The following is a 25,435-nucleotide window of genomic DNA, read 5'->3' as shown; positions in this document are numbered from 1 at the left end:
AGTTTAATTTAACCAAGATGAGTCCACTCACCATTTATGACGGGTGTAAAGACAGCCATCCCCTCAAAGTTAGGGTCGCTAACAGTCTTGTCCAATATGAGTCCCCCAAAACTGAAAAAGGTCATAATGAAAAACATCAGTCAAGCATCTACTGATCAGATACATGTATTGAATAATAATAATATAATAATAATAATACAAGTTTTTTTATCCAAAGCGACTTACAGTCGTGCGTGCATACATTTTACGTATGGGTGGCCCCGGGAATCGAACCCACTATCTTGGCGTTGCAAGTTCTACCAACTGAGCCATACAGGACCATATGAAAATAATGATAAGGTGTCCTGTGTGTCGTACCTGCTGATAGACATGGCTATGATGACAGGCTGCCAGCCAGAGACGAGGACCTCCTTGATTTGAGGGCTCTTCCGGGCCACCACCACCCACAGAGGGATCAGAGCCAGGAAGAACACACACAACAGGGGAGACAGGTACCAGACGTCTACACAACAGAGAAAACACAGCTTAGAATAGTGTCCACAATGCACTGTTACCCCTCTCCCACACAAATAGAACACAATTCATCTGACATAGGAGCACCTCCAAAATTGCTTAAAAATTGTTTGATAATTCAACATTAAAACCATTTTACTTCTGCATGTTTAAATTGGGCTTTGTAAAATTAGCTAACTGTACAGTCGGTGCTGACCACAGGCAACAGATGAGTGGGAACTTACACGGAACAAAAATATAAACGCAACATGCTACAATGTAAACGATTTTACTGAGTTACAGTTCATATAAGGAAATCAGTCAATTTAAATAAAATCATTAGGCCCTAATCTATGGATTTCACATGACTGTGAATACATATATGCATCTGTTGGTCACAGATACCTAAAAAAGTAGGGGCGTGGATCAGAAAACCAGTCATTTGCCTCATGTAGCGCGACACATCTCCTTCACATAGAGTTGATCAGGCTGTTGATTGTGGCCTGTGGAATGTTGTCCCACTCATCTTCAATGGTTGTGTGAAGTTTTTTTTTTTCCATATTTTTTTTTGTGTCCATTATTTTCTTTATTTTAATTTATCTTTCTCTTTTTTCTCTTTTTTTTGTTTCTTTTTTTTTGTGTGAAGTTGCTGGATATTGGTGGGAACTGGAACACGCTGTTGTACACGTCGATCCAGAGCGTCCCAAACAGGCTCAATGGGTGACATGTCTGGTGAGTATACAGGCCATGGAAGAACTGGGACATTTTCAGCTTCCAGGAATTGTGTACAGATCCTTGCGACATGGGGCCGTACATTATCATACTGAAACATAATAATAATAATTTGCCATTTTTGAGGTGATGGCGGTGGATGAATGGCACGACAATGGGCTTCAGGATCTCGTTACGCTATCTCTGTGCATTCAAATTGCAATCGATAAAATGCAATTGTGTTCGTTGTCCGTAGCTTATACCTGCCCATACCATAACCCCACCGCCACCATGGGGCACTCTGTTCCCAACGTTGACATCAGCAAACTACTCGCCCACACCCTGCCATACACGCTGTCTGCCATCTGCCCGGAACAGTTGAAACCGGGATTCATCTGTGAAGAGCACATTTCTCCAGCATGCCAGTGGCCATCGAAGGTGAGCATTTGCCCTCTGAAGTCGGTTATGACGCCGAACTGCAGTCAGGTCAAGACCCTGGTGAGGACGACGAGCACGTAGATGAGCTTCCCTGAGACGGTTTCTGACAGTTTGTGCAGAAATTCTTCGGTTGTGCAAACCCACAGTTTCTTCAGCTGTCCGGGTATCTGGTATCAGACAATCCCGCAGCAGCCAATTATTTCTGGCCCGGTACCATCGTTGGGCCGCGTCTGTGAGAGATTCAGCAGGCTACTGGCATTACACATCTGGCTAAAAGATTACTGTAGCTCTGTTGGGATAACTTTTATCGATAACTTTATCTTGGCCAGGTCGCAGTTGTAAATGAGAACTTGTTCTCAACTGGCTTACCTGGTTAAATAAAATAAAAATAAACTTTGACACCTTCTGGAAACAAAAGATGCTCTACAGGAATGACAGAGTCCATCCAAATCATCTTGGCTCCTGAACTCTGTCCACGCATTTCAAGGCTGCGTTGAGACAATGACTTATCAACGACCCAAGCCCTGCTCAGATAATCCCTACCATTGTGTCACTGAGTTGTCGTAGTGCTGCAGCAAATGTACATTGTCCCAGGAGTGTTGGAAGTCATAATGCAAGTAACCTAATTTATGTCCCTCTAAGTCCCCTGAATTCCCCTGTCGATCCAATAGCGATTGTATGCAGTAATAATGTGTCTATGAACCAGAGTTATACTGTTAGCACTGAGGCGGTGTGCCCTAATAGGAAGTTTGCTGTGTGCAGCTAATTCTGCACTATCAGCTCAAACATAAATATCACGGTCATGTCTATTTCTGATAAGCCGCTCAGTAAAACAATCAAAACAATCAAGCATCCCAGAAAAGTGCTAAAAATAGCCCACATTAACATATGTAGCCTAAGAAACAAGGTTTATGAAATCGACAGTAACAGATTACATTCATATACTGACTATCTCTGAAACTCACTTAGATAATACCTTTGATTATATATAGTGGTAGCAATACATGGTTATAACATCTACAGAAAAGACAGAAATGCCAACGGGGGTGGTGTTGCGGTCTATATTCAGAGCCACATTCCAGTAAAGCTTAGAAAGGATCTCATGTCAAATACTGTTGAAGTAATATGGCAACAGGCTCATCTACCTCACCTAAAGCCAATTATTGTAGGAAGCTGCTAAAGACCACCAAGTGCTAACAGTCAGTATTTTGATAATATGTGTGAAATGCTTGATAATGTATGTGATATCAACAGAGAGGTATATTTTCTGGGTGACCTAAATATTGACTGGCTTTCATCAAGCTGCCCACTCAAGAAAAAGCTTCAAACTGTAACCAGTGCCTGCGACCTGGTTCAGGTTATCAGTCAACCTACTAGGGTATTTACAAACAGCACAGGAATGAAATCCACATGTATTGATCATGTCTTTACTAATGCTGCAGAAATCTGCTGTAAGGAAGTATCCAAATCCATCGGCTGTAGTGATCACAATATGGTAGCCATATCTAGGAAAACCAAAGTTCCAAAGGCTGGACCTAATATTGTATATAAGAGGTCCTACAAGAGGTTTTGTAGTGATTCCTAAGTTGATGATGTAAAGAACATGTGCTGGTCTGTAGTGTGTAATGAGGAGCACTCCAGTTACTAATAAGCATGCACCCATTAAGAAAATGACTATAAAAACGGTTAAATCTCCATGGATTGATGAGGAATTGAAAAATGTTATGGTTGAGAGGGATGAGGCAAAAGGAATGGCAAATAAGTCTGGCTGCATAACTGATTGGCAAACCTACTGCAAATTGAGAAATCATGTGACTAGACAGAACAAAAAGAAGAAGAAACTATACTATGAATCAAAGATAAATTATATAAAGAAGGATAGTAAAAAGCTTTGGAGCAACTTAAATAAAATTTTGGGCAAAAATGCACTCAGCTCCATCATTCACTTAATCAGATGGCTCATTCATCACAAAACCCTCTGATACGGCCAACTACTTTACTAATTATTTCACTGGCAAGATTAGCAAACTTCGGCATGACATGCCAGCAACAAATGCCGAACCTGCACATCCAAGTATAACTGACCAAATTATGAAAGACAAGCATTGTAATTTTGAATTCTATAAAGTGAGTGTACAATGACAAGCCACCTGGGTCTGACAACTTGAATGGAAAATTACTGAGGATGATAGCAGACGATATTGCCACTCCTATTTGCCATCTCTTCAATCTAAGCTTACAAAAAAGTGTATGCCCTCAGGCCTGGAGGGAAGCAAAAGTAATTCCGCTACCCAAGAATAAAGCACTCTTTACAGGCTTAAATAGCCAACCAATCAGCCTGTTACCAACCCTTAGTAACATTTTGGAAAATATTGTGTTTGACCAGATACAATGCTATTTTACAGTAAATAAATTAACAACAGACTTTCAGTACGCGTATAGGGAAGGGCATTCAACATGCACAGCACTTACACAAATGACGGATGATTGTCTGAGAGAAATGTATAATAAAAAGATTGTGGGAGCTGTTTTGTTAGACTTCAGTGCGGCTTTTGACATTATCGATCATAGTATGCTGCTGGAAAAACGTATATGTTACGGCTTTACACCCCCTGCTATTTTGTGGATTGTGAGTTACCTGTCTAACAGAACACAGAATGTGTTCTTTAATGGTAGCCTCTCCAACATAATCCAGGTGGAATCAGACATTCCCTAGGGAAGCTGTCTAGGCCCCTTACTTTTTTCAATCTTTATTAATGACCTGCCACTGGGTCTGAGTGAAGCCTGTGTGTCTATGTATGCGGATGACGCAACACTATACACGTCAGCACTACAGCGAGTGAAATCACTGCAACACTTAACAAAGAGCTGCAGTCCGTTTCAGAATGGGTGGCAAGAAATCAGTTAGTCCTAGCATTGTATTTGGGACAAATCATTCACTAAACCTCAACTAAATATTGTAATGAATAATGGGGAAATTGAGCAAGTTGAGGAGACTAAACTGCTTGGAGTAACCCTGGATTGTAAACTGTTATGGTCAAAACATATTGATGCAACAGTAGCTAAAATGGTGAGAGGTCTGTCCATAATAAAGTGTTGCTCTGCCTTCTTAACAACAATGTCAACAAGGCAAGTCCCACAGGCCCTAGTTTTGTCGCACCTGGACTACTGCCCAGTCTTGTGGTCAGGTGCCACAAAGAGGGACTTGGGAAAATTACAACTGGCCCAAAACAGGGCAGCAAGGCTGGCCCTTGTACACGTAGAGCTAACATCAATCTCTCATGGCTCAAAGTAGAGGAGAGATTGACTTCATCACTACTTGTTTTTGTAAGAAGTATTGACATGTTGAATGTACCGAGCTGTCTGTTTAAACTACTAGCACACAGCTCGGACCCCCATGCATACCCCACAAGACATGCCACCAGAGGTCTCTTCACAGTCCCCAAGTCCAGAACAGACTATGGGATGCGCACAGTACTACATAGAGCCATGGCTACATGGAACTCTATTCCACATCAAGTAACTCAAGCAAGCAGTAAAATCTGATTTAAAAAACTGATAAAAATACACCTTATGGAACAGCGAGGACTGTGAAGAGTCACACACACAGGTACAAACACATACATACAAACACACATAACATACACACTATACACACACGTACACCTGGATTGTGTGTTGTAGTAGAGTAGTGGCCGGAGGCCATACACTTAATGTATTGTGAAATCTGTTGTAAAAATGTATTTTAATGTTGATTTTTGTTATTATAATGTACAATACCAGTCAAAAATTTGGACACACCTACTCATTCAAGGGTTTTTCTTTATTTTTACTATGTTTTACACTGTAGAATAATAGTGAAGACATCACAACTATGAAATAACACATATGGAATCATGTAGTAACCAAAAAAGGGTTAAACAAATCAAAATATATTTTATATTTGAGATTCTTCAAATAGCCACCCTTTGCCTTGATGACAGCTTTGCATACTCTGAAATTCTACAAATTAACTTCTAAGAAGGCACACCTGTTAATTGAAATGCATTCCAGGTGACTACCTCATGAAGCTGGTTGAGAGAATGCCAAGAGTGTGTAAAGCTGTCATCAAGGCAAAGGGAGGCTATTTGAATAATCTCAAATATAAAATATATATTGATTTGTTGAACACTTTTTTGGTTACTACATGATTCCATATGTGTTATTTCATAGTTTAGATGTCTTCACTATTATTCTACAATGTAAAAATTTTTAAAAATAAAGAAAAACCCTTGAATGAGTAGGTGTGTCCAAATCTTTGACTGGTAGTGCATATTACTGCCTTAATTTCTGCTGGACTACAGGAAGAGTAGCTGCTGCCTTTGCAGCAGCTAATGGGGAACCATAATAAATACAAATACAAATACAAACTGCTCTGGTGGACATTCCTGCAGTCAGAATGCCAATTGCACGCTGCACATTTTAGAGTGGCCTTTTATTGTCCCCAGCACAAGGTGCACTTGTGTAATGATTATGCTGTTTAATCAGCTTCTTGATATGCCACACCTGTCAGGTGGATGGATTATCTTGGCAAAGGAGAAATGCTCACTAACAGGGATGTAAACAAGAATTAAATTCTTTTTTGAAAAATAAGCTTTTTGTGCATATGAAAAATGTCTGGGATCTTTTGTTTCAGCTCATGAAACATTCGACCAACACTTTACATGTTGCCTTTATATTTTTGTTCACTGTAACTTCTGACCACAATGTGGAGAAGGTCTTAATTTGCTTAAATAGTTATTTACCCAGATACATGCACTCTACTGACTCTATTAATAGTTTAATTACTGCTTTCTAATTCAAAGTTGATTAAGCCCTTCATCCATTATAATAAAGCCATACCTCGGTACTGGTAGAGTGTAGTACTGACTCCAGCCAGCAGGGACAGTGTGATCAGATCTCCCAGACTGGCAGCGATGGGTGTGGCCACATTGTCTGGGTTGATGCCCACTTTCCTGGCGCCAATGATCACCCCGATCATCACGAGCCCTATGGAGGGAGGGAGGGAGGGGGAGAGAGGGGGAGGGAGGAAAGGAAGGAGAGAGGGGGAGGGAGGCAGAGCGAGGGATGGAGAAGGGAGAGAGAGGGGGTGACTGTGAGCATAACTGTTAACAGATACTACTATCAAGACACTTGGAATCTCAATCCAATAAAGACACCCTGAGGGTGAACTCACCTAGAGACAGTGCTGCAACGAATGCAGTGATGATGCTGCTGGCACAGAGCACAGCAGCTTGGTCCAGCTCCACCCCACCTCTAGACATGGCCCCCAGTGTTATGGCTGCCACTGCAGCCAGGAAGCCCACCACCGTGGCCTGAACCTGTGGATAGAATTGATTTTCACATCCCCTGGGTTCATCCATCACATTTACTGTCCCTTATGGGCTTACCATACCTACATTATTATGCCTTGGATAATGTGTGACCAAGGGCTATCTTGAGCTCTTCCTAAACTTGGACGAGTCTAACACAGCTGCTTTTACGGTGATCCCATTCTCGAGGTCAAGTTAGCCTCGGGCTACAGTTACAGTGCTGCTATATGTCTTTCAGGCTTGGAGATAAAAGGCCAAGTTGTGCCGTGGAAGACTTATGAATGTCCATCTTCCTGTCTGCCTGTCTCCCAATAAATCAATATCAAAGCATACAGAAATAATTCAATAATTCTTTACTATAATGATACCATGTCATGGAATATTGGAGAATACCTGAATGAGAGCCAGGTTGCTGCACACCATCGTCCACTGATGCTTGGGGTCATCCATCTGTCCAGTGTTAGCCTAAACAAAAGAGCTCATCATCAGTACAACATACGCCAACATCAAACTTTGGCTTTTCAACAAGAGCTTTCTGTGTGATTATTTGTGGGGAAATGTGTGTTTTTTACACTTTGACACTAGCCCCTACGAGTTAGCAAGAGAGCATGAAGAGACCAGGCTACTTTGCCGTCCTACTTTGGCTAATACTACGTACTTTATACAATAGGATGCGGTCCTCTGTAGCTCAGTAGCTGGTACAGCATGGTGCTTGGAACGCCAGGATACTGGGTTTGATTCCCCGGACCACCCGTACGTAAAATGTATGCAAGTATGACTGTTAGGATTAAAGCGTATTCTAAATGGTATATATTATTATATTTATATTAGGATGCTGAAGATGTGGACTCACTGCGGTGGAGAGGCGAGCAGCCAGGGTCATCTCCAGGTTGCCCTTCAGCCCCACCAGAGCTGGAACCAGGATGAAGATCTCTGTGATGATCTTAAACACCTCCCAGTGCTGAAACACACAGACACAGACATCATTATCAACTGTGTCCTTTCAGCCGGACCCCGACAGGGATAAACACTTACATTGTCCTCAAATACCACCATCATCCCAATGCTAAAATAATCATCCAACACCAGCAGTCCTTCCTTTCTTTGTAAACTGTGATCTTCAAAATTAAATATTACTAGAGTTTAATCTCAGTTATATATTGGCATCTATTTTGTCAGATAGACTTTGTCAGACAGAACATTAAAATAGTTAAATTGAGTGAATGAGAGTTCCTCTTGACAACGTGTCTACAAACCTCCCACTGCAGATCTAAAAATAGAGGAAAGTATAAATGAACAGATAAGTCAGCTTTGCCAGGATGGGGGTGGGGTAAGTTATTTTTATATGCCGCTCTCAATTTCTTTTCGAATGTCGATGGAAGGCTGTCACATTCGGGCCCTATCTTGGGAAGTGTCCCAGTTCCTTCTGCCTCCGCTGGTGGGCGGTCCAGAGCCCTAGCTCCAGCTCAGATAGCACCCTATCCCTTTTTTAGTGCACTACATAGGGAATAGGGTGCCATTTGGGATGCAAACCTCTGTCTCTCTCATTACCAGTCTGATTCATCAATCCTCCCTATGTCAGCCAACTGCCCACTCGCTCTCTCTATTCAATTAAAGCCTCCCCAGACCTTTCCCACCTCCAAATCGGATTTGTATGGCAATGGAAGGAGGAGAAAGAGTTGAAAATGGGCATCCAAAATAGAGAGGATATTAGAGGAAATTTCATGAAACAAACTGATAAGCTTCTGAGAAAATCTTAGGCATGATGAGTCCTGTGTTTCAAGTCATTGTCCATCTTTCCAGTGCCCCTGTGACTAAAATGCATTACTAATATCCAGAGGGGTTACAACAGGAGCGAAACCATTCTCAAAACAATTCTCTCAGATGTTCTAAGACAGCGCTGTAAGTGGTCTGTCCCTGTTGGCCTTTAATGACCTGACCATTTTGAATCCTATCAATCTACATAAAAGAGGCCTATAATAAGTTATATATACACACACACACACACACACACACGTGATCACAGATGGTTATAAATACACAGAAGTAGGAGGAGACAGGTAGCCCATCACATAGATCCATACTTGTACAATATCCATGATGATGCCAGCGGAGACCATTCCCAGTCCAGCCACCAGGTATGGCAGCAGCACCTGGGCTGCAATCTGCCAGGAGCTCTCAGGCAGGAAGCCATGGGCAGAGCGGGTCAGCTTACAGGTGAAGCCACGCAACTTCTTCCCCTGGTAGCACAGCTCCAGTTCCAGCCGTGTCACCACCATGGTTGTATCCACTTACCCCATTCCTCAAACGCTTGACTGGGTAGGGATAAAGGGCTGGGGGTGGACAGTGACACAGCCTGGGATCCACAGACAAGTACTATGTTCTTTCGCCAGTAAGCACCACAAGCTAGTGTCTCCGCCGCTTACCTCACAGGTGGGAGCTTGACTTCACTACAATGTTGCTTTCCGTGATTCATGAAAGGTCGTGACAACAAAGCTGGTGACTATGAAGAAGTAACAAAGGACCCTTGTGCTGAAAAGTGGGTGAACTTGATTAAAGTCCTCTTGAAGTTAGACGTTGTTCTTGTGCTGTCCTCGCCATGTCCTTGACCCCACAGGGGGCCAGTATGAAAAATTTATGTACTCACTAACTGTAAGTCGCTCTGGATAAGAGCGTTTGCTAAATGACTAAAATGTAAATGTAAATACTCCTTTTCCCCAGAAGATATTAGAGAGAATGGAACAAAACTCAGAAAACACCAAAAGTTATCTTGTACATTGATGCGTCAGTCCTGGTGAGGGGTCCAGACATCACTAGAGTGATCACTCTCTCTGTCATATGATACACCAACAGGCTCCATCTTACTAGCTCACAAACAAACAATGAACCTCTACCAAGAGGCTTTCATTCAATCCCCGGTCCTTGACAGAGAATAGAAAGAGGCAGCAGGTGCAGTTGATCCTTCTGCCCCATTAGATGCTCTTTGTTGCTCCTGTTCCATTTGTTTGATTGTTTCGATGGCCCTTTGCTGGCTCACTGACAGTGTTCTCTGTGCCCTCTGAGAAAACAGCAACGCAGTAGGTTCCTGGAGACTCATTCACCATCAAGGGAGGCCTCTGCAGGAGGAAGGCTGTCTGTCTGCGCCACAGTCATTCAGGAGGACGACCGGCTTACCGGTTGAGACTGAGACACACTCTCTCTATTCCTCCCTCTCTCTCTCTGGTGTCGTGACTCACTCACTCCATGCTCCCTCTCCCTCTTAAACGCACAGTTTATCCCCCCCTCCACCTTCCCCCTCTTTATTCTAGCACACAGAGTCTCTCTTCCTCTATCTCCCGCTCCATCTCTCTACTGTGTTTCTCTCGGTTGTAGTAACAGGTTTAAGTCCTGTCAGAAACATATGTCAGGGACCTGCTCTAACTGGTGGGCTGGCTTTGCTCCTCTCTGTGTGTAGTGTCACCCCCTTTCATCTGACCACTTGGTATCTGCCCTCTCGTATCCTCCCTCAGTCCTTCTTTTCATGTCCCTCTGCTCAGACTGCCTCTGTCTATCCCTTTGCATGCTGTGACTGTCTCTTTATGTTAGGGCATCCTACCACTTCCCTCTCTGGCGTCAGCAGTATACATAGAGCTGATCTCACAGCTGTGTTTCCCCTAAACCACATGCATGATGCGGAGGGACGGAGAGAGAGGAAGAGAGAGAACCAGCCTCTGATTACTCACCGGTGGGTAAGCTGGCTGCCAAATGCCAGGGACGACGGGCAGAGGAGAGGACAAAGTCAGCGCCATGCAGCATCAGAGCAGTGATTCAGCGAAAGAGACATGCAATGAGCCATACTTCGGCAGCATACCCACCCTCTCCTGTTTACGCTTCTCTTTACTCTTCTAATCAAAGAATGTTGAAATCATGGAATGCTGCAATCTAATGAAATACGCATCACATTCGCAGCCACCCTGAATACAATATATAATGCCCAGCCCAACTTTAAGGACACAATGCATAACCTAAACCTAAAGTATGCCACCTTCTTGCATAACAAGATGTCTTGTCCCTGAATCCCATATATTTCTAAACAACACCTAGCCCATGTTGATTCCTTCTTGATTCACTGCACTGCCACTGACTGTCATTCGCTTTTGAGCACTTTGGAGCTTTAGGGCACTAGATGTTGGCCTCATACGAACCATCCTGATCTCGCAAGCTTACATTCTGTTTCGCTAGCGAACATACAGTGGGGAAAAAAAGTATTTAGTCAGCCACCAATTGTGCAAGTTCTCCCACTTAAAAAGATGAGAGAGGCCTGTAATTTTCATCATAGGTACACGTCAACTATGACAGACAAAATTAGATTTTTTTTCTCCAGAAAATCACATTGTAGGATTTTTTAATGAATTTATTTGCATATTATGGTGGAAAATAAGTATTTGGTCAATAACAAAAGTTTCTCAATACTTTGTTCTATACCCTTTGTTGGCAATGACACAGGTCAAACGTTTTCTGTAAGTCTTCACAAGGTTTTCACACACTGTTGCTGGTATTTTGGCTCATTCCTCCTTGCAGATCTCCTCTAGAGCAGTGATGTTTTGGGGCTGTCGCTGGGCAACACGGACTTTCAACTCCCTCCAAAGATTTTCTATGGGGTTGAGATCTGGAGACTGGCTAGGCCACTCCAGGACCTTGAAATGCTTCTTACGAAGCCACTCCTTCGTTGCCCGGGCGGTGTGTTTGGGATCATTGTCATGCTGAAAGACCCAGCCACGTTTCATCTTCAATGCCCTTGCTGATGGAAGGAGGTTTTCACTCGAAATCTCACGATACATTGCCCCATTCATTCTTGTCCTGGTCCCTTTGCAGAAAAACAGCCCCAAAGCATGATGTTTCCACCCCCATGCTTCACAGTAGGTATGGTGTTCTTTGGATGCAACTCAGCATTCTTTGTCCTCCAAACACGACGAGTTAAGTTTTTACCAAAAAGTTCTATTTTGGTTTCATCTGACCATATGACATTCTCTCAATCCTCTTCTGGATCATCCAAATGCACTCTAGCAAACTTCAGACGGGCCTGGACATGTACTGGCTTAAGCAGGGGGACACGTCTGGCGGCGTAGTGTGTTACTGATGGTAGGCTTTGTTACTTTGGTCCCAGCTCTCTGCAGGTCATTCACTAGGTCCCCCCGTGTGGTTCTGGGATTTTTGCTCACCGTTCTTGTGATCATTTTGACCCCACAGGGTGAGATCTTGTGTGGAGCCCCAGATCGAGGGAGATTATCAGTGGTCTTGTATGTCTTCCATTTCCTAATAATTGCTCCCACAGTTGATTTCTTCACACCAAGCTGCTTACCTATAAGCAGATTCAGTCTTCCCAGCCTGGTGCAGGTCTACAATTTTGTTTCTGGTGTCCTTTGACAGCTATTTGGTCTTGGCCATAGTGGAGTTTGGAGTGTGACTGTTTGAGGTTGTGGACAGGTGTCTTTTATACTGATAACAAGTTCAAACAGGTGCCATTAATACAGGTAATGAGTGGAGGACAGAGGAGCCTCTTAAAGAAGAAGTTACAGGTCTGTGAGAGCCAGAAATCTTGCTTGTTTGTAGGTGACCAAATACTTATTTTCCACCATAATTTGCAAATAAATTCATTAAAAATCCTACAATGTGATTTTCTCATTTTGTCTGTCATAGTTGACGTGTACCTATGATGAAAATTACAGGCCTCTCTCATCTTTTTAAGTGGGAGAACTTGCACAATTGGTGGCTGACGAAATACTTTTTTCCCCCACTGTATCAGTGTGGATGACGGATCACCACCTCAAGCTGAACCTCGGCAAGACGGAGCTGCTCTTCCTCCCGGGTAAGGACTGCCCGTTCCATGATCTCGCCATCACAGTTGACAACTCCGTTGTGTCCTCCTCCCAGAGTGCAAAGAGCCTTGGCGTGACCCTGGACAACACCCTGTCGTTCTCCGCTAACATCAAGGCGGTGACCCGATCCTGTAGGTTCATGCTCTACAACATTCGGAGAGTACGACCCTGCCTTACACAGGAAGCGGCACAGGTCCCGTCTGGATTACTGCAACTCGCTGTTGGCTGGGCTCCCTGCCTGTGCCATTAAACCCCTACAACTCATCCAGAACGCTGCAGCCCGTCTGGTGTTCAACCTTCCCAAGTTCTCTCACGTCAACCCGCTCCTCCGCACACTCCACTGGCTTCCAGTTGAAGCTTGCATCTGCTACAAGACCATGGTGCTTGCCTACGGAGCTGTGAGGGGAACAGCACCTCCGTACCTTCAGGCTCTGATCAGTCCCTACACCCAAACGAGGGCATTGCGTTCATCCACCACTGGCCTGCTGGCCCCTCTACCTCTGCGGAAGCACAGTTCCCGCTCAGCCCAGTCAAAACTGTTCGCTGCTCTGGCACCCCAATGGTGGAACAAGCTCCCTCACGACGCCAGGACAGCAGAGTCACTCACCACTTTCCGGAGACACTTGAAACCCCACCTCTTTAAGGAATACCTGGGATAGGATAAAGTAATCCTTCTACCCCCCATTACCCCACCCCAAAGAAAAAAAAAGAGAAAACAAATATTGTAAAGTGGTTGTCCCACTGGCTATCATAAGGTGAATGCACCAATTTGTAAGTCGCTCTGGATAAGAGCGTCTGCTAAATGACGAAAATGTAAATGTAAATTATGGCAAAACAAATGCCTTATTTTAACCAATTTGAGTGGCATGTTTGGAAGGTCATTTATTTTTTAAGAATCAATATTTCAGTGTCAATACACTTGATTCCTTTGGAAGTATGAATTATGTCCTCAAATACTGATAAGATTAGACACACCAAGATTTTGGCATTATTATTTGATAAATGATCCAACAGAGTAAGCGTCAGTGACTGCCTACTGTATATACTGTAAGACAGTCTATTTCATAGTCATGTAACGTATTCACTTGAACATGAGAAGGCTGGATATCAGGGTTCAAGACAACATGGAGCACTCACCTGGACGCTGTCCAGCACCATCCCAGCCATCACCATCCCCATCCCAGCCAGCAGGTAGGGGAACACCACCTGGAGACCGATGAAAATGGACGACTCTTCTTCCACCTTGGCCACGGCCACCTTCTCCTCCACAGCCTTCTTGACGGGCTGGACAGGGTGCAATAATGGCAGCTCATCTTGCCCATCTAGGCTGGCACTGCCACCTTGGCCTTTCCCCTTGCCCTTTGACTTGGACTTCTTGGACTTCCCCTTCCTCTGGCGTACCTCCCCTTCTGGCATGGTGGTGGTGGATGTGGTGTCTTACACTGAAGAGAGATAACACGTTCCACACAAAGGTAATCAATAGTCTTACATATCATGGACCAAACCAACAACAATCCTGCTTGCTAGATACAGTGACATAGGGCAAACTGTAATATGTCTTGCATTGGCATGCTCCAGCATGATGGCAACTGTCAACATTGCAGAAACATCCCAGTAAGCAAATATGTATTCTCAGAACGTTGAAAATAAATATTTTCCAGTCGTTTAAAATATGCATTTTCTGAACATTGACAAGATGTCTATTACGGATGTTGAAAATACGTATTTTCTGGACGTTGAAATCAGGTGCATTTTAGGTGCCGAGTGAAAGGTAAAAATAAGTATTTTCCAGACGTGAAAAATACGTATTTTCCGGACATTGAAAATACGGAATTTACAGATGAAAATATGTATTTTCGGTCATTGATTTTTATGGCCAAATTTCAACTGCACATACACCGTTCAAAAGTTTGGGGTCACTTAGAAATGTCCTTGTTTTCCATGAAAACATATATGAAATGAGTTTGAATAGGAAATATAGCAAAATGAATAGGAAATGTAGTCATTGACAAGGTTAGAAATAATGTTTTTTAATTGAAATAATAATTGTGTCCTTCAAACTTTGCTTTCGTCAAAGAATCCTCCATTTGCAGCAATTACAGCCTTGCTGACCTTTGGAATTCTAGTTGTCAAATTGTTGATGTAATCTGATGAGATTTCACCCCATGCTTCCTGAAGCACCTCCCACCAGTTGGATTGGCTTGATGGGCACTTCTTACGTACCATACGGTCAAGCTGCTCCCACAACAGCTCAATAGGGTTGAGATCCGGTGACTGTGCTGGCCACTCCATTATAGACAGAATACCAGCTGACTGCTTATTCCCTAAATAGTTATTGCATAGTTTGGAGCTGTGCTTTGTGTCATTGTTCTGTTGTAGGAGGAAATTGACTCCAATCAAGCGCCGTCCACATGGTATGGCATGGCGTTGCAAAATGGAGTGATAGCCTTCCTTCTTCAAGATCCCTTTTACCATGTACAAATCTCCCACTATACCACCACCAAAGCACCCCCAGACCATCACATTGCCTCCACCATGCTTGACAGATGGCATCAAGCACTCCTCCAGCATCATTTCATTTGGTCTGCGTCTCACAAATGTTCTTCTTTGTGATCCGAACACCTCAAACTTCGATTTGTCTGTCCATAACACTTTTTTCCAATCTTCCTCTGTCCAGTGTCTGTGTTCTTTAGCCCATCTTAATCTTTTCTTTTTATTGGCCAGTCTGAGATATGTATTTTTCTTTGCAACTCTGCCTAGAAGGTCAGCATCCCGGAGTCGCCTCTTCACTGTTGACGTTGAGACTGGTGTTTTGCGGGTACTATTTAATAAAGCTGCCAGTTGAGGACCTGTGTGGCGTCTGTTTCTCAAACTAGACACTCTAATGTATTTGTCCTCTTGCTCAGTTGTGCACCGGGGCCTCCCACTCCTCTTTCTATTCTGGTTAGAAACAGTTTGCACTGTTCTGTGAAGGGAGTAGTACACAGCGTTGTATGAGATCTTCAGTTTCTTGGCAATTTCTCGCATGGAATAGCCTTCATTTCTCAGAACAAGAATAGACTGATGAGTTTCAGAAGAAAGTTATTTGTTTCTGGCCATTTTGAGCCTGTAATCAAACCCACAATTGCTGATGCTCCAGATACTCAACTAGTCTCAATAAGTTTTATTGCTTCTTTAATCAGCACAACAGTTTTCAGCTGTGCTAACATAATTGCAAAAGGGTTTTCTAATGATCAATTAGCCTTTTAAAATGATAAACTTGGATTAGCAAACACAACATGCCATTGAAACACAGGACTGATGGTTGCTGATAATGGGCCTCTGTATGCCTTTGTAGATATTCCATTAAAAATCTGCCATTTCCAGCTACAATAGCCATTTACAACATTAACAATGTCTACACTGTATTTCTGATCAATTTGATGTTATTTTAATGGACAAAAAAAATGCTTTTCTTTAGAAAACAAGGACATTTCTAAGTGACCCCAAACCTTTGAATGTTAGTGTACATTCTCAATAAAGTAAGCATTATATCACAATAATATTTTTTCAAGCCTCTTAATATAGGGAAGACGAGCCAACTGAAGAGTGTAACAGAATATTTATTATTGCTCCCATCTGTCACATGCACTTATGTTAACTTTTTCAAATGCTTTAAAACTGGCAGCGATGGTGTTCAAAGTAGTCCAATCTACAGAATAAACCAACAGGCCACTTCAACGAGAATAACATTGTCAGTAACGGTTACATAAAAATGTTTTCTTGCTATGACTGTGATATGTTATTGTTTATTTACCTTAGTTAAATGCACTGACTGAAGAGCGTCTGTTAAATGACCATAATGTACATTTTAAAACAAACACTTGCAAATCATGCTGGGTATAATCTTTAATGAGCTCCGCCCCCAAACAAGTAAACATTTGGTCGGTGTAGACCAGATCCAAATCTGATAGAATCATAGACGACTAGGCTATGTTTCACAAGTTTGAACATCACAGTACAGTACGGCACAGTTTAGTAAAGTAGAGTACAGTACAGTACGGTACAGTATGGTATGGTAAAGGACAATATAGTTTTATTCAGTAGAGTAGACTACAGCAGAGTACAGTACAGTACAGTACATACAGTAGAGTTTAATTCAGTAGAGTACAGTAGAGTTTAATTCAGTAGAGTACAGTACAGTATAGTTTAATTAGGTAGAGTACAGTACAGTACAGTTTAATTAGGTAGAGTACAGTACAGTATAGTTTAATTAGGTAGAGTACAGTACAGTACAGTTTAATTAGGTAGAGTACAGTACAGTACAGTTTAATTAGGTAGAGTACAGTACAGTACAGTTTAATTAGGTAGAGTACAGTACAGTACAGTTTAATTAGGTAGAGTACAGTACAGTACAGTTTAATTAGGTAGAGTACAGTACAGTACAGTTTAATTAGGTAGAGTACAGTACAGTACAGTTTAATTAGGTAGAGTACAGTACAGTACAGTTTAATTAGGTAGAGTACAGTACAGTACAGTTTAATTAGGTAGAGTACAGTACAGTATAGTTTAATTAGGTAGAGTACTATACAGTACAGTTTATTTCAGTAGAGTAGAGCAGGGGTTCCCAAACCTTTTCATTCAGGCCCCCCTTCCAGCATTGGAGAACATTCCGCGCCCCATCTATTTATTTGGGTACAAGCACTTCATGACACAAATTGTTCACACCCCTCTTTTTGGTGGAGAGAAAATGTTGCAGGTTTAAAGCTTATTTCCTGCAATTCTTCACATTTTGTCATGGGGTGCAGAGAAAATGTTGCAGTTTTAAAGGTCATTTTCTTGCAATGCTATACATTTTGCCATGTCTAATGGGTATTCATGTGATAGTTGAGTGACTCAAACATTACAACAAAATCTATGGGCTAAAAAACCTAGCTAAAAAACATTAGCTAACATGGGCTTGTTGATCTGGACATTTCTGACAAGTTATAAATACTGTAGCTCTCTAAGGTATGGAATGACTAACATGACAACAGGAAAACTGATGATGCACTACCCAATTTCGAAATTGCACCTTGTGCATTCTACTATTAGAACTTTCAAAAGTAAGTTGAAAGCCGGGGTAAGTTTCTTAAAAATAATGCTAAAGAAAACACGCGCCGCCCCTGCCGACCCCACGCGCCCCCACTAGGGGGCACTCCGCACAGTTTGGGAACCACTATTAGAGTACATTGTGGTCCTCTGTAGCTCAGCTGGTAGAGCACGGCGCTTGTAACGCCAAGGTAGTGGGTTCGATCCCCGGGACCACCCATACACAAAAAAAAACGCTTTGGATAAAAGCGTTTGCTAAATGGCATATTATTATTAGAGTAAAGTAGGGTACAATACAGTACACTATACTTTGCTCTACTGTACTATACTCTACTTTTCTTTACTTACTGTGTACTGTACTCTCCTGTGCTCCACTGTACTGTATTGTGATGTACTGCAGTGGCATGTATTCATGGATGCCAAGGGAAGCCAGGCTTCCCCAACAAATTGACCAAGAAAAAAAGAAAAAAAAAGAAAAACATATTTATTTAATCTCTGTGTTTCAAAATGTTCCTTCAATTTGCAATAGGCTGAATGTATCTCACCGGAGAAAGTACCTTATCGAGTGAAACAGCGCCCCTCTGTCTCAGTATGTGTAGCCCATGTATCTGATGCTGTCTGACCAAAAAGTGTATGACATTGTTGCTGCCCGTAGCATTGAATTCAACAGCAATGGAAGCCTGCAAGCATTTGGCCTCCCTTGATATTAAAAAAATATATATATTATAGCCAATCAGTGTTGAGCTAAACTGAGTGAGCTCAACTGTGAATGGTCTTGGCGCACCCAAAAAAAGTGTCAAGGGAAGCCAGTTTGGATTTGGCTTCACACCAATTAAATCACATCTAAAGCAAAACGTAATTGACAGAAAAAACTTGAATTGTTGCATCTCGTTGTGTCGTTGTCCTCTGGTGGCTAGCTACCTATCTAAAATGGTCCCTTTCCTAAATTAGCCATGGATGTATTTGGACTGGTTTTTCTTAATTCTCCGTACTGGCCAATGAATATAACGGCAATTCTGATCCAACTAAATTATAAATTCATACATTGTTCCCCTGGCCTGAGAGGATGGAAGTTTAATATGGAGCTAGATGTAGTAGGCTAATGTTAACTAGCTGGCCCATTGTTGATCATGAAAGGAAGTTAGGCTAGCGAACAATCATTTTAGCCAGGTAGCCTAGGACAACAAAAACTAAAAGCGTGTACTGTATGACAAAGTCATAGACCGTTTCGGCAACATGAACGAGAGGAGGATGGCATTGGCGTTCCTCTACTAGTAGGATGGGTCAACATGTTTTTTTGTACTTGCAGGCAAACACACACACAGAAATCAGAACCATGGACAGCCACATCATATTTAGCTTATGTTGATTGGAGTAAATCGTTTTTGGTATCTTTAAGTTGTCACTGTATTTGACTAAGCATAGGTGATTTAATGATGTTGAAATGTTGAAGATGAAATGGTGCTGGAATAGTGGAGGCAGCTCCTGTTTTCTTTGCGAATTGCGGTAACTCTCTGTGGTTCTAAATCAATAGTTGTTTAGTAGTTCGAAAATGTCGGAAACATTAAACTTGTTTGACCATGCTGTTGGTCATGTAACTGTTTGTTACATGCAATATGCTTTGTGGACTGCACCGGACAGATGTTGTTCTCCGGTTTTGGGATGAAACAAACGTGGGTTGAATTGATTCTGCCACTGTGTGACTTTTGTCTTCTTATTGTCTTGGCCTTAGGCCTATATATATATCACAGTGGCATTTGAACTAACAGGTTGTAGAGCAAAGAACACAATTATCACAACACATACAGTGGGGGAAAAAAGTATTTAGTCAGCCACCAATTGTGCAAGTTCTCCCACTTAAAAAGATGAGAGAGGCCTGTAATTTTCATCATAGGTACACATCAACTATGACAGACAAAATGAGATTTTTTTCTCTCCAGAAAATCACATTGTAGGATTTTTTATGAATTTATTTGCAAATTATGGTGGAAAATAAGTATTTGGTCAATAACAAAAGTTTCTCAATACTTTGTTATATACCCTTTGTTGGCAATGACACAGGTCAAACGTTTTCTGTAAGTCTTCACAAGGTTTTCACACACTGTTGCTGGTATTTTGGCCCATTCCTCCATGCAGATCTCCTCTAGAGCAGTGATGTTTTGGGGCTGTCACTGGGCAACACGGACTTTCAACTCCCTCCAAAGATTTTCTATGGGGTTGAGATCTGGAGACTGGCTAGGCCACTCCAGGACCTTGAAATGCTTCTTACGAAGCCACTCCTTTGTTGCCCGGCGGTGTGTTTGGGATCATTGTCATGCTGAAAGACCCAGCCACGTTTCATCTTCTACACGGATCAGTCGTCCTGGTCCCTTTGCAGAAAAACAGCCCCAAAGCATGATGTTTCCACCCCCATGCTTCACAGTAGGTATGGTGTTCTTTGGATGCAACTCAGCATTCTTTGTCCTCCAAACACGACGAGTTGAGTTTTTACCAAAAAGTTATATTTTGGTTTCATCTGACATTCTCCCAATCCTCTTCTGGATCATCCAAATGCACTCTAGCAAACTTCAGACGGGCCTGGACATGTACTGGCTTAAGCAGGGGGACACATCTGGCACTGCAGGATTTGAGTCCCTGGCGGCGTAGTGTGTTACTGATGGTAGGCTTTGTTACTTTGGTCCCAGCTCTCTGCAGGTCATTCACTAGATTATCAGTGGTCTTGTATGTCTTCCATTTCCTAATAATTGCTCCCACAGTTGATTTCTTCAAACCAAGCTGCTTACCTATTGCAGATTCAGTCTTCCCAGCCTGGTGCAGGTCTACAATTTTGTTTCTGGTGTCCTTTGACAGCTCTTTGGTCTTGGCCATAGTGGAGTTTGGAGTGTGACTGTTTGAGGTTGTGGACAGGTGTCTTTTATACTGATAACAAGTTCAAACAGGTGCCATTAATACAGGTAACGAGTGGAGGACAAGTGGAGCCTCTTAAAGAAGAAGTTACAGGTTTGTGAGAGCCAGAAATCTTGCTTGTTTGTAGGTGACCAAATACTTATTTTCCACCATAATTTGCAAATAAATTCATAAAAAATCCTACAATGTGATTTTCTGGAGAAAAAAATTCTCAATTTGTCTGTCATAGTTGACGTGTACCTATGATGAAAATTACAGGCCTCTCTCACCTTTTTAAGTGGGAGAACTTGCACAATTGTTGGCTGACTAAATACTTTTCCCCCCCCACTGTAGGTTGTAATATGGCTTTTTTCCCTGGCTTGGCTTCCCCAGTGATTTTACCCATGCACCGCTACTACTGTACTGTGCTGTCCAAAGTCTATGTTTGCGCCATATAGGCCGGTCCGGACCGGACCCGGACGTCTGTTGACGTTGAAATCAAGGCCGGTCCAGACTTGAGGTCTTCACGGGTCCAAAAATGTGGACCCGCTGGGGCATTCCCACCTGGACCTGATATGCATAAATTAATTTGTAAAATATTGAGACCCATTCCGAACGGACCTGAGGACAACTATTCCTGTTCCGTATAGACCTGGTCGGATCCAGACCCGGTCCGAGCCGAGCGAGGGAAGCAGCAGAAAAGTCGTTTTTTAAGCTACTTTATTAACAGGAGCTGATAAAGCACAAGAGGTGGGAGAGAGAGGTGCAGCTCTAGCAGGCTAGGGAGGGGCCGTACTGTCAGCGAGTGACACTGGGAGTAGGGAGGAGGGAGGGAGAGATGAGAGACAGCAACCAACCAACCAACTCCCGCTATAGTAGACTAATATCTGCCATAGCTAGGTTATTTATCATCAAATATGATTACATAGTACCTGCTTGACTGCATCAAACCGAGAGAAGCTTGTTAAGCCAGCTAACGTTAGCTAGCTAGGCTAATTGAGGCTGCAGTGCATGCCCTTTCTCATCCTACAGTTACAAATAACAAGAACTCCATTCAGAATATTAAGTAGCGGTTGGTCGTTGTAGCCTATCCTTCTCCTTTAACTTTTAATTCCATCTTCCATTGATTAGATATCTTCTAACTTTTGACACACACAGAGGCTCTATGACTGTAGCCTACTGCCGTTTTGATGACTTATGATTGGCCAACAACAACAAGCTACACGTGCCACGCTCCACTCATAAAAAGCAAGAGCAGCAGCATTAATTATACAATTTATCTCTCTCTCTCTACTGCAGCAGTCGAGTTCGATCTCTATGGTCCCTACCGGACAAGTCAATTAAAATTACACATACCCCATACCTTTGACAATCATATCAGATCCGACCCAGACCCATGACATTAGTTAGAATCCTCCATCCGGACCCTGCATCATGTATTCGGGTACAGGTGGATCCATGAAGACCTCTTGTCCAGACCGGACAACATCTGAACCAAACATCAACGTCCTTGGACGTTGAAGTAAAGGCCTGTCTGGACTGCACCAAAAAAAGATGGCTGGTCCAGGGCAGGACCAAAAAAAGACTTCCAAAACACGTTGCTGTCAGTAAATGCTTAGTGGGATAAAACCTGACCCCTTGCCTTTTTGACAATGTTTTAGAGGCTCTCTAGTAAAAAGTACAGATTTATGCCAAGACCTTGCCAACGAATGATAAGTGACTGTTATGTTTGATAGCATGCACAAACAACAAGGGTTGGCTGATGACAACCATATATTTATGGATGACAATGACCTACTACTCCTGCCTTGATCCATTCATTATACTGTCAACAACGTTACCACCTGGGGCTGTAATCATTACTCTAAACAGTTACAAAACGTTCTGGTTTGCTATGAAAACTAGCGTTTCTATTGGACATATTTAGGTAGGTCCCTCCCTGTTTACTGAACATGTCCAATAGAAACGCTTGTTTTCGTTGTAAAACAGAACAACTGTTTGAAGTAATGATTACACCCCTGATACTACAGACAGCTATGTAACAATCAAATCCGATTACCCCACTGCTCTGACGTTATGTCCTGGTATTCCGCGGACTCTTTGCATTCATTTTCCCTTTGATAAAGCAAGTCCCGATTGTGAAGAGGAAACCTCTGAAAGCTTGTTAAAATAAATTCATAAAGTAGTAAGAAGCTTTAGACTAGCGAAAATGTTGACGTGTAGTTGTCGCGAATACCATGTACAGGAGGCTGACGTGCACATCCCATAATGCTCGTGCATTGGTAACCAATGGTTATACCAGCAAAAGAGTCTGATTGGATCGGAATTGGAGTAGAGGAGTATAGTAACGCATAACTCCGCCCATTAGATAAGGAAATGAAATTCCATCCATATTGTGGCTCTGGAAGCAACGAGGACAGCAGTAGCCTAAGGCATTATATATGTATCCATTAAAAACCAGTCTTCAATTTCATTTCATAATAAGCGAAACAATAATTTGTAACATCAGAACTATAATGAATCTATTATATTCAGATGATTGAGTGACTTTGTAATTTGTTAGCAAGTTTATTAGCAAGTTTATAAATGTTCTCGTTATCTGACATGTTGTTTCAATGCTGTGGTTTGGGATGCAGTCATTCTAAACACAACACTCCTATGCAACAGTCATATTCAATGTTCTTACCTGTTGTTGAAGCAGCTCTTAAAGAAGAGCATATGAGGCCGAGATAGTGCTCCAGAAAAATATGGTCACCAAGTTCAGTGGCGGACACCAAGAATAACTGATCTATGGAGTGGGGGCTCCAGAACTGGTGGCTTAAAGAGGGGGTCGTCTTAAATTTCACCCTGGTTGGCAAATTAGGATACCACCCGCCTGCCTGACCTCATCTGCGTCAGAGGATGGCGACAGCAGCAGCCAGCAAGCACTTTCCCTCGGATACCAAACAAACACTCAAATCATTACATTTGTTTGTGTGTAAACTACAAGTACGTATGTCTTAATGTTAAGTAATGTGACTGAACAGAAATGAATATTGCAATGGTTGCACCCATACCAAAGGAATTATTTTTTGTTTACCCAGCATGTTGACAATACTATCAGTGCCAAGTCATTTGCTCAAGTGCTCCTATGGTCAGTGGCAACAATTGTTTTTTAAAGGCCCAGTGCAGTCAAAAATTTGATTGTCTTGTGTTTTATATATATTTCTGCACTATGAGGTTGGAATAATACTGTTAAATTGGGGATGATTAGGTGGCCATGATGGTATGAGGGCCAGATTGGGAATTTAGCCATGACACCAGCTAGACCAATAAGAAATAGATTTCCAATCCTCTCTGCCAATAACAGCTAGTTCTCAGTTTTCCCCTCCCCACAGACCACTCTCAGACAGTCCTAGCAAAATTCTTGCTTGCGAAATTGATCTTTGCTAAGAAGCTATTTTTGTTTCTTTCTGACCATTTTAACTGAAAACAATCACAGTAAGGTACTTAATTTTTACCCAGAAATGATTTGATATTGAGATAAAAACAGCTGCATTGGAACTTTAAAGGTGAATGATATCTGACCCTCGTTTCATATTTTAATGAGCTTTGGGATTTCAATACTGTAGCCTGTACTGTACCTATATGCTTAGTGTTAGGAGTGTTGAAACTCAACTATACAGAGGCACATAGTGACATCACATTTAAGACACTTTGAAATGTCACACACTGAACCAGCCCCATCAGAAAGGGAACAAGGTAGGAAACCAGTGCTGTAGTGGTGCCTGGAGAAGTGGGTATACTCTAATTTTGCCAAAGATGTCCCAAACGACCTGCCTGGCGAAGTAAAGGTGCCCTATGAGAAACAGTGACATGTACTCTGAATGACCTAAAATTATAAATGCCATATTGGTCTTTCTCAGTCAGGCCAACCCAAGCTGTACTGTGCAAGTAGTCTAATAGTAGGCTTATGAAATAGATAAATGAGGCTGTCAACTGAGTCAGAAATTCAGACGTTTCAGATTTGTTCAATTTTTTCTGGTTTTCCCTCACCGTCGCACTTTTTAAATAGAAAATCAACCAAATTGGACGTTCTAAATCCACAACAATGCTTAAACCACATCAGGAGATCACTTTTGAGTCCTGGGAAAAATCATAGAAATTTAGATCTATTTGTGTAGTTACCCTTTAATTCAAGCAAGCAGGAAACTAGCACTGTTTTGTTTGGTTAGCCTTGTTTCTTACACGAGATACAGTTTTCAAAACAAAAGGCAACTGGATTGATGCAAATAATCATGATATCATTCTTCCTTTGTAGCTAGTTTGTAGCTAACATTTAATTGAGAAGATTTTTGGGAAAGCGTTTCCTTCTACGGTCTACCAGAAGATGTTTAGGCCTATCATTAGCATCCTCATATTTTTCCAGTTCCTTCATTGTTTGAAACCTGGATGTTTTACTTCATAATGTCTCACCTTGCTTCAAAGTAGCCAAGACAAAATTTGACCATAGAAATGTTGAGGGAAATATTTTATAAACACTTCCTCATATGTGCTCTCCTATTCTATTGGTTTTCAAATCAACTTTCTTTCATTGTCTAGCAGCCAAAAGCATTATCGTAGTCATATTAGCAACCCATGATAGTTGTT

At 42.2% G+C, this 25,435-nt stretch overlaps 1 protein-coding gene across 3 annotated transcripts in view; it reads right to left on the bottom strand.

Annotated features, from left to right (window-relative positions):
- Positions 1-23,603, bottom strand: part of LOC121545912 (solute carrier family 41 member 1) — a 28,880-nt gene extending 5,277 nt beyond the window's left edge. Inside the window, exons 1-8 of one of the 3 annotated variants that reach the window (XM_041856829.2) lie at positions 23,493-23,603; positions 13,988-14,292; positions 7,846-7,953; positions 7,386-7,457; positions 6,857-7,001; positions 6,523-6,669; positions 358-502; positions 32-111 (exon numbers count right to left, since the gene is read on the bottom strand). In XM_041856829.2, the coding sequence (XP_041712763.1) occupies positions 32-111; positions 358-502; positions 6,523-6,669; positions 6,857-7,001; positions 7,386-7,457; positions 7,846-7,953; positions 13,988-14,266 (976 nt within the window). In that variant the 5' untranslated portion in view covers positions 14,267-14,292; positions 23,493-23,603. Of the gene's footprint in view, positions 1-31; positions 112-357; positions 503-6,522; positions 6,670-6,856; positions 7,002-7,385; positions 7,458-7,845; positions 7,954-13,987; positions 14,293-22,169; positions 22,704-22,865; positions 23,068-23,492 lie in introns of those variants that run through there. The other 2 variants (XM_041856830.2, XM_041856831.2) reach the window with 2 other exon arrangements.
- Positions 23,604-25,435: the final 1,832 nt, after the last annotated feature.

This window comes from Coregonus clupeaformis, chromosome 30 (genome assembly GCF_020615455.1).
Source record: "Coregonus clupeaformis isolate EN_2021a chromosome 30, ASM2061545v1, whole genome shotgun sequence".
NCBI lineage: Eukaryota > Metazoa > Chordata > Actinopteri > Salmoniformes > Salmonidae > Coregonus > Coregonus clupeaformis.
The sequence above is the reverse complement of the archived record's forward strand: the minus strand, read 5'-3'. Positions and strand labels throughout refer to the sequence as shown.